This window comes from Gavialis gangeticus, unplaced genomic scaffold (assembly GCF_001723915.1).
Source record: "Gavialis gangeticus isolate Ggan-Ray unplaced genomic scaffold, GavGan_comp1, whole genome shotgun sequence".
NCBI classification, from domain to species: Eukaryota; Metazoa; Chordata; order Crocodylia; family Gavialidae; genus Gavialis; species Gavialis gangeticus.
In genome coordinates, this window is record NW_017729034.1 from 53,590,612 (window position 1) to 53,600,514 (window position 9,903).

Below are 9,903 nucleotides of genomic sequence, written 5' to 3' on the forward strand. Positions count from 1 at the left end.
TGATGACTCAGGGTTACGGGGCCTCTAGAGCTGCTCTTCCTGGGCTGCACATGGAGCCAGGCTTAGCAGTGGCAGGAGGTGGATTCCCTTCCTGTGTCTGCATCCATGCTGTCAGGGAACACTGGGGGAGGGGGTCTGCAGGGCGGGGAAAGAGGTCCCTGCTCACTGCTGCTGCTGTCTCTGTATGAGCCTGGCTCTGTGTGAAGTTTGGCTGGAGCAGGTAAAAGTGGCTTTGGAGCTTCTCTGCTCCTGCCCCAGTGCAGCTGGAGACAGCAGCAGTGATGAGCAGGGAGGTGGGGAGGGGAGTGGAGGTGCTACTGAGCATGAAGGAGAAATGAATGGGGAATTCTTACTTGCTTTGGGACTTAAAAAAAAGGTCTCTGGCTCCTATTCTCTTAGTGTAGCTGACTTAACACAGGGGCTGCATCCACGCCACTACACCCCCCTCTGGATCTGCCTCTGGTAGGGGAAAGGAAGAGAGGAATGCCTTCCTCCCTCCTTCCCAGTATGCTTAAACCAGAGGAGCCATAATTGAGTCATTTGGATACTGTACTTAGTGATTTGGTTATATATATTGGTCCTATTCAAGCACACCAACAGCCTGCCCTACACAGTGTGATTATATTGCACAAACCATCTTTGTGTACTTGATGAGGGGCCACAGGGCTGAAGGGCACTGCACATAATTAGTCCACGTCCTCCTTTTATACCTGAGGCGTTGGAACTATGTCTCCTTAGTGCATTTAGGTACGCTTCAAACTATTTTCTGACCGTTAAGAAGCCTGAGACTTTTTACGTTTGGTAAGTCTCCACCCTGTACTTTTTGAAACAAGGATGGGGTGATGATTTGTCTCCATGCATCTTCTTTGTTAGTGCATAAACAAGTGAATTGGGCTTGTCCTAGTGACTGATGTAGGAAGCTCCCATGTACAGTTGAAGCAACTGTAGCTGGAGAATTCTCCTAGTGATCTGTACTGCTCCCTCTGCCTGTCTGTTATCTTTCTCAAGTGTGGCAGCAGGCAGCAAGGTGCTTCTGTGTCAAACACTCTCAAATTCAGTGCTGCAACTAGGGTCATTGTCACGGGCTTCCATGTGGAATGCCAAAAGAAGAAGAAATGCATTTTAAATTTTCTCTGGCCTAGTGACTTCTGCTGAGCTCCCGTTGTTTTAAAGAAATGGGACCCATATTCTCATGTATCCCATCTGTACATATCCTGATGAGAGCTATCAGACCCAATAACATTAACCCTCTAATCAGTAAGGCTACAACTTAGGGTTTTTTTCTGTCTCTAGTATGTTATTGGCAGGCAGTCTAATGGCCTCTTAATTTGTGTGTGTGGATGAACTAATTAGCAATACTAAAATATGAAATCACCTTATATTTTTCTGATAATCAAATCCTCTGAGGGTTCAAAATTTGTCTTCATGCATAAGACAGAATAATCAAAGAACCAGAGCTTGTTAAATTTGCTGTCGTTAACACTGCATTCATTTGCCTAAGTAGTCTTACCCCTGCTGAGCTCACTTATGGATACGTTTTCCTTGTCTGAGTCTCTTTTTATTTCCCCTCATTGCATTTGCCAACTTAGAAGTAAAAAGAAAAGTAAAGTTTTTCTTATTTTTATTGAGCTTGTTTTCTTTTAGCAAAGAGGAACAATACTATTATATGTTATATAAGATAAACTTCATGTCACAGCAGCTCCAACTAACATAGGCTGTCACAATTTGCCAAACCTGTACAAATCAGGCTCAGCTCTTCAAGAGTTTCATACCCCTACCATGATGATTCCAGTTGGGCAGAACATATACATAGCATCTTATTTTTTCTTCATCTGATGAGAAATTGTAACCTTTGACCATCTTCTGACTTCGCTGTAGTCTAGTAATTAACCTTGTTAGACCTTTTAAATTGTCTTTGTGGGCACAAACCACAGACCTCTTAGTTAACTTACTAGCTTCAGTTAATTTAGGTGCTACCCTAAGTCAAAACACGTGCTCTTTTCTTTTTCCCATATCATTTTCAGACCTCCTTTAAAGCTGATGATGTTTTACTTCAAAACTTCTGTCACTGAATCATTAATTCATATTCTAATCCATTTCTTGCCATTTGTGCACACTGAAATCCAGTGTCTTAATCAGCTGCTCCCTCTTAGCTCACAGCTGTTCCATCAACTTCTGATATCTGGCAAATAAATCCCTGATAAGACACTTCCTGTCGAGTAAATTACCCAAGGCTACATTTGATATTTGACAGGATAATCTTGGTGGTTACTTTTTGGCTGCTGTAGCTGTGGTTTGCCTTGTGCATTTTATGTTTCCTTTTAATATTGGAAACAGTTTAAATTGCTTTCTTTTCAGTCATCCTTCCATCATTGACTTCTACCTCAGATTTCAACCTAGATGAAGATTTTTTTTTTTTGTCTTTTTTGTATTGAGGAACCAAGACAGTGCGTACAAGTTGGTCATGTGCCTTTACTGGTTCAGGGGACTATATTTAATGCATACACTCTGGGCTAATGAGGGTAGCAATACCATAGGGGAGTAAATGAGTCACGAGTGCACCGTATCTGGATATATATGAAGTATATATCTAGGTGTCAGTAGCTGGTACTCCACAATGGTTCTGCTGCTCTCCTCCTTCCCCCAAGTGGCTTCCTCTGTGAATTATTTTATGTCAGTTCTTAACAAAGTTGGCCCACTGGATCTGTAGGAAGGATAGAGTTTTAAGTGGCACTTATAGGGGACATGAGTACGGATACTTCATGGGGGAAAAGATGAATCAGTACAACTCCTAGTGTGTCCACTCTAACTGGCTTTGCCTACTTTGTAGACTGCACTGGCTACCTGTGTGGCCTCTACCTACCTACCTCCTTCTTCCCAAACAACAGAGAATTGATGGTGTCTTATGGCACTGTTGATCACCTCTTTGTCCTACTACTACCAGCTCAGTGTTGGATGCAGTACAAGCCTTAAGTTAATCAGGGTCATTACTTTTCTAATAATCTCTAACTGTTGTAAGCCTCTTCATCCTATGCTCTGGGCCCTCTCCATCCATATATGTCCTGGATGATTAATGACTTGATGATAAATATCTCATTAGACTGTAAGAAGCTCAGATCTGGTCACTTGAGCTGTCTGTGAAATACCACACACCCTTCTGGTGCCACGCACAAAATCTCTTGTCAGTGAATATCAGGACATTTCAGGAATTATGCTTGGAGTTTCAGGTGCACACTACTTTGTAGCTCTTCAGTTTTTCCCATAGGCAACTTCTTTCTTTTCTAGTGGAATTAGTACTTTCTCCAGAGAAGAGAGGCAGTGACAATCAGTAGTTTGTCCGATGCTTTTTATATCATGCTTGGCCATATAAATTTCCTATGCTTAGTAGCACTAAGATTACAGACTTAATATTTTTCTTTTACATGCACAGCAAACTTCACCATGCTTAAAAACAAAGTTTCACATTAATTTTTATGGACATAATTTTTATGGATACAAACATAAACAAACACGTTTCCCAAAAGAATTAGACCTATTGTAACAGATCATAGCTTACCCTGAAGAGGTGGCAACAGTCAGTCAGAATTGACTGCATGCATGGAAAATTAAATGGTACAGTAAATCCTGAGAGTGCCGGTCTAGTTCTTTGTTGAATGCTCCAGTGGAATTTTAAGGAGCATCCATTTCTAGTCAGGACAAAATTGCATATGTATATGTAAACATTTTTTTTCCATTTCCTAACAAAAAGTTACGAGCACCAAATTAGCAAGTAAATTTTCACAGATGTTTTTTAGATATTCCAAGTCCTGTTTTGGTATCTCTCCATGCAGAGTCCTAGTGAATGGCTTACCACACAGGCAGAAAGGTTCAGACAGGCAAATCTTTTCACAAGAAAGAGGCATTGCCAACTTTGATCTCGTTTTATTTAAGTCACCCATTGAATTCCTTATGGATTATAGAAGTGAATGAGATCTGAGACCAGGAAATATTAAAAAAAATAAAAAAATAAATAAGGAAAACTATATATGTAATTCCAGCACTGGAAAACAACCTTAATATAACTAATTTCCTAATTTTATTATTGAATTTAATCTGTTGTCTCAGGTGTGTGCAAGAGAACAAGAATAGCCATATGTAAGGAAATTAAGAAACATTTTTAAAGATTACAGTTTTTAGCTCTTCTTTATTAGTGTACATTAAAAATAGAAGATATTTGTATGAGGAAGAATTCTGTAGAAGCTTAACAGCTTTACCCAAGAAAAAAAAACTTAAGATGATTAAGATCATAAAGAGTATCTCCATATAAAATATGCATTTTGCCTTTTCATTTTATTTGACAGTAACAAGGATGAAATTATTTAAATTCTCTGAATTGATTATACTGGTAGTTTTTACTAGTTATTGAACAGGAACAAGCTGTTTACTGTGCAAAACTGTCATATGATGAAAATTTAGGAACACTTAAGATATACATACCTTAAAAAGTGTATAATTTTTCTGCTCAGTGTTCTGTACAAAATGCTTCAGAACTGAAGAGGAATTATACAAAGGATACAGTGAGATAAATTATCCTATACTGGGGAAGTCTCAAGTAGAACTTCATGCACTCTTGACAAATATGTAAGGTTTAATATACTCATAGGTACAATATATATTATTTTAAACTTTCACACTATCAAGGAAAATTTTCCTTGAGATCTAATGCTGCATTTAAATATACCTCAGACATATCTAGAATTTATTACCAGCTTCCCCAGTCAAAATTAAAATATAAAGTTTACTAAGTGTACATTGTTTGTGTATTATCAATAAGTCGTTGTCATTATTATAAGAATAATATTCTAGTACTGTTTGTTGAAGTTGGAGATTATTTGTATGATAGAGAACTGAGCCCTTTGGTTGTCTTTGGAGAGATACGTTTTTGTTATTTCTAAAACAAAAATAATAGTTCTTGGCAAACCCTTTGAGTTCTCAATTCAGGCAGGGAAGAAGGAAGGGATGAGTGATTTGTAATCTCCCTGATAAGTGAAACAAGTAATAAATGAAAGCTTTTCAGGTTGATCTAGCAAAGAAAAGATCTTTAGCACCTGAATCTATACAGGCTAGTGTCTATATAATGAATGAAGCAACCATCTTACCTTTGGCATGTATAGTCAAGTTATGCAAAGTACTGGAGACTACTTCATGGTTGAGGGATTTTTCAGAAGACCGCACAGAAATGGATGAATTGGTGGAAAGTTCTGGTTTCAAACTTGAGATGCTTGAGTATCTCAAGTCATAGAGGCACTGGGCAATGTTCTTCTCTAAAGGCATGTGCTATCTAAAAATTCACATTTTAATAACTTTTTTGAACAATATAGGTATCTCTCAAAAGCTGAGAATGTAGCAGAAACTTGCTAGAATTCCTTTCTTACCTCCATGTATTTGTTGCTGAAAACATTCTCTCTCATTCTTAGTGGATAAAAGATAGGTGATGGCAAGTGGTAGAAAACTCTGGAAATCTCTGAATTTGGATTGGCTCTTTCTTATTTTACTTATTTGCTTTCCCTGCTCCTATCAGCAGTTGACAGAAATTGAGTACTGGCTACCTGAAAAGAGCACCTTTTTAAATGTTCTCCTGGAAGAAGGAACAGTAATAGTTCTGGGTGGCAGGGAATAAGGAGCTCAGACCTATCATACATTTTTTGCAAAACTATGTGGATATTGGAGACATGAAACTTGTATAATAAAATACAGAACCAGAAGAGGCTCCCCCGGTTTTTGTTCCTTACAAGATCCAGGATGTGAACTATGAGGTTTTAAAACCTTTTAGTGAACCCTCGGAGTTTTTTTAACTCTTCTTGGCTGATTTATGGCTTTGTGACTTCAATCTGTAATAGGCATATCCTTAGTGGATTTTTTTTTCCTTTTTTGCTGTAGTTGTACATGGTGCTTGTGGATGTTCCAAATGTAGCTTATTAGTCTGAATTGTAGTTGAATCTTTAACAAAAGATAGATTTTTGTCCTGGCTGTTTGTTCACACATTTCAGAGAACCAGATGTTAAGAAAAGACCCTGAAGTGTTAAAACTCCATGAATTAACACTATTCCATTTGCAGTCAGGTTTTGCTGCATTCTATGGCAAATGTCATAGTTTTTCAGTTATATAGAGTGGCTTTCAGAGAAACAAGGTGAACAAGATTTGAATTTCTAATGGAAAAAACAAGCACAGATTCATAATCAATCTGCGTTTGAAAGAGACCGTGACAGGGCAATTCTCGAGGTCGGATCTCTTGCCAGCCCGCCCACTTTTCCCTATGGAGCAGTCCACCCAGTCTCACTGCCACGACTTTGTTGTTCCCGTAAACTGATGGAATAACACAGGAAGCTGCCCATTACCCACCCCGATGCCAGGGGACACTGTCTGCAGCTCCAAACCTTCCCTACACTACATCCCATGCCTCGCAGATGGCATCCACATGATGTAATCATATCCTACACCACGACTTGTGCTCCAGGGTCTCACAGGGACTCTCCCTCCCTCCCTGGAGCAGCAGGTCATTGTGCTTGCCCTTCAGGTCTTTCTTTCATCCCACTCTCAGCCTCCTTGCAGTGGAGGACTTACTGGGGCCAGAACTCACCATTAACTCTCGGCATGAGCCCCCTACTTTGCCTCTGGCCCAAACTACAGCCTCAAGCATCCACAACCATGCCTTGGCCTCTTCTCCATGGGGTTCCTACTACAGACCCGCTAGGGCCTCTATACCATGCCCCACCCTAGGGCCTTCTCATCTTCATGATCAACTACTCAATGCACCCCTGGGGCTGCCCTTCAGGCCTGCTCCCTATTCAGCCCTACTCAGCCCCTCTCACACACAGCCCGTCAGGCCCACTCCCATTCAGCACTACTCTGTGTGGGACCACACAACTACGCTCCCCATGCTACCCCCTCTGGTGTCTCCAGGATCTTTCAGCCCTGTTGGGCTTGGGTGGCACTTTGTTTACCATGCCTGGCCCCACTACTCCCACAGCCTCCTCCAAAGTCCACCTGAACATCGGGGCTGGCGCTAAGGCACCCCTCCCCGCCTTTCACCAGGGATGTAACTGGCCTGGCATTTTCTGGTGGCTCCCACACCACTAGGAGCCCCACCAGGCCACCCATTCCTGGCAGGGTGCACTTTTAGGTCATGCCCAGGACCAAGAGCTTCCTGCTCTTACCTTCAAGATGTTCCTGTTGCAGCTCAGCCAGGTAATGTTTCTATCTGGGCTGGCAGCAGCAAACTGCAGCCTTTATATGCCTAGAGCTCAAAATGACTGCCCTCATCAGGTACCTGGTAGCTGCCTGACTCTGCCCTTAAAGTGGCAGCCACATCAAGGTGCCCCACCACAGAGATCATACATCCTAGTTTTACTAGGAGTGTCCTGATTTTTCCATATATCTGGTTATGTCTTCATTGCAAAATGTCATTGAAGTATAATTAGAGTGTTGCCCTTAATTTGAGTCCCATACATATGTGAAACTCCTTAAATCAATTGGAGTGATGACTTAAGTTGTCTGGCATCTCAGGGGTTGTGGCTTAAAGCAAAAACTAGCATTACTTGTCAGCTGCTAACAGGCATGGTTCATAGTGTCAACATAGACTAGCAGCTCTTCTTGAATATCACTGGTCCTTCATTGCATTCCCTCTATCTATCTGTGTACCTAGAAAGTTCTCCTATAAATCATTTGAAAGAAATTTTTAGAGCAACTCAGTGTGCCACAGTGTGATGTACATTGGGACTTGCTACTAGGAGTGTCAGTGTCGCACATAAGCAAGAGTGGTGCTAGCAAGGACACAGTAGCTCAAGCGTCATTTCACAATGTGGCCACTGTCACTCACAAAGTAGGCTAACCCATGAGAAATAATTTAAAATAGAGGTAATTTGATTGAACTTTCAGTGAAGAAAACCTTCTCAGTTGGACTTAGAACTTGTATCTAGGTGTATAAAATTTCTTTATTTGTCTTTTCATCCATCAGAAGTTTTTGAAGTACAAAAATATTTGTTCAAATTGTATTGAACAAAGTCCTGTTTCATTCCCCTGAAGTATATGCATGTCACTCCATAGCGTCCTCAGGTAACGATACTGCAATACGAGTCATCTGACCCAGCCCAGTCTGCTGCCATCACCAACGTGAGGATGCCAGTTGTTTACTGGAGCTCTTATAACACTGGTAGCAACCATGGGGATGCTAGCTGTTGCCAGTGCTCCCATGGTGGCAGCAGGGTCCCAGTAGAGCAGTGGTTTTCGACCTTTTATCGTTTGTGGACCCCAAAACATTTTTGAATTCAGGTGCAGACCCCTTTGAATTATAAGTGTGGGTATTCACATGCTTTTGATGGATCCTGGTCATCCTTTCTGGACCCCTTGGGTATAGTCTGCAGACCCTCAGGTTGAAGGGGGTCTGCAGTAGGGCTCTAAAACAGGTCCCTGTTGCTGGTTGAGCTATATAGAACATCTACACTCTCACATATGTGGCACTACCTATGTAGTGTGTGTCCATACCATAAGAATATCTTAAACACAGGTCAAGACAAATATGAGCTTTTATTTATTTCCTGAACAAAAATAGTCAGCAGCATGAAAGGAAATTGGTGCATACCAATCTCCAAAAGCTTTCAGTAAAGACGATGCATATAGATTTAGGTGCAAGAGATCCTGACTCTAATAGTGGGGTCTCTGCCAGCAGAAATTTGCCTTACTGTCAGATGTGAAATTCTTCTCTTCAGATGCTAAAGGAGCACCACAGAAGTTAACAAATCAGACTGCAAGTTATGAAGAAAACCAAGTTAGCATGCAACAGAACAATATTTAATCCCTAATTAAGCAGAAATATTTTTTAAAAGATGATCATTTGGGCCCCAATTCATAAATGTACTTAAGCTTGTGCCTAAACATAAGCATGTTAGAATTCAATGGGACTGCATGTCCTTTAAGATAAGCATGTGCATAAGTATGTTGCTATATCAGGACCTTAGTGTCAATGAAAAACATAGCATAACAAACTAAATTCTATTCATTCCATTACAGGTTGGTAAAAGGTTTATCATTTTCTAGATGTTACTATTGGAAGTGACTTTAATAACCACACGTGTCATCATAATTGTTTTCTTTTTCTCTTGGTTTCAGCTGTGGGACCTATTGCAAAAATTGCAGTTCATCATGACATATATTGCTCCCTGGCAGATTGCTTGGGGGTCTTCGTTTCACGTGTTTGCTCAGCTCTTCGCAATACCTCATATCCTTTTATAGGTTTATTTTTCTTTACTCTCAAGTGCCCTGTTGATATGTGTGCAAGGTTTGAACAAAGAGCATGACATTTTTAGGCATTTTTTTTTTAAAAAATGTGACAGTACTTGATGTTGAGTCTGAAAAATATTCTTACTTCTAATGTGGTCTCTTTAGACATGGGAGAAACAGTTTTGTTTTACTTGGAGGCAGGTGCAACTGGGAAATCTTAGTGCAATCAGACCAAGATGTTTAATATTATGCGCATTTGTTCCCTTCTTCTCCCATTCCTATGTATGTAAAGTAGGTGACTTTACATACAACCTCACTATACAGAACTTTGAGTATCTGGTATAGAAAATACATTTTCAGTATACTATCTCCATCTGGGATGGACTTTCCTCTTTTGTAATGCATTTAAATCCTTATCCTGTAGAGTACTGGGCATGCTGCAGACTGGCCCTAAAATGCTAAGTCTTTAATAGTTTTCCCTGGCAAGTCTGAGACATAGTGAGTGACTCATTAGTTTACAGCATGTCTATCCAACTAGCAGCCCACAGGCCACATGAAGCCTGCGAGGGGTTAATGTGTGACACCCCCCCCCCCCCGGCTTCTCCCCAGCCTTTGTACCAGCTGCTGCTGCTCTGGGGTTTTAGA

General features: G+C 40.7%; 1 protein-coding gene and 1 long non-coding RNA gene across 2 annotated transcripts in view; one reads left to right on the forward strand and one right to left on the reverse strand.

Moving 5' to 3' along the window:
* Positions 1–9,903, forward strand: part of PCNX2 (pecanex homolog 2 (Drosophila)) — a 328,028-nt gene that overhangs the window by 200,139 nt on the left and 117,986 nt on the right. Inside the window, exon 23 of the mRNA XM_019527461.1 lies at positions 9,148–9,256. Within this exon, the coding sequence (XP_019383006.1) occupies positions 9,148–9,256 (109 nt within the window). The remainder of the gene's footprint in view (positions 1–9,147; positions 9,257–9,903) is intronic.
* Positions 8,582–9,903, reverse strand: part of LOC109304703 — a 14,568-nt gene continuing 13,246 nt past the window's right edge. The window contains exon 3 of the long non-coding RNA XR_002099455.1: positions 8,582–8,783. This is a non-coding gene — a long non-coding RNA (uncharacterized LOC109304703). The remainder of the gene's footprint in view (positions 8,784–9,903) is intronic.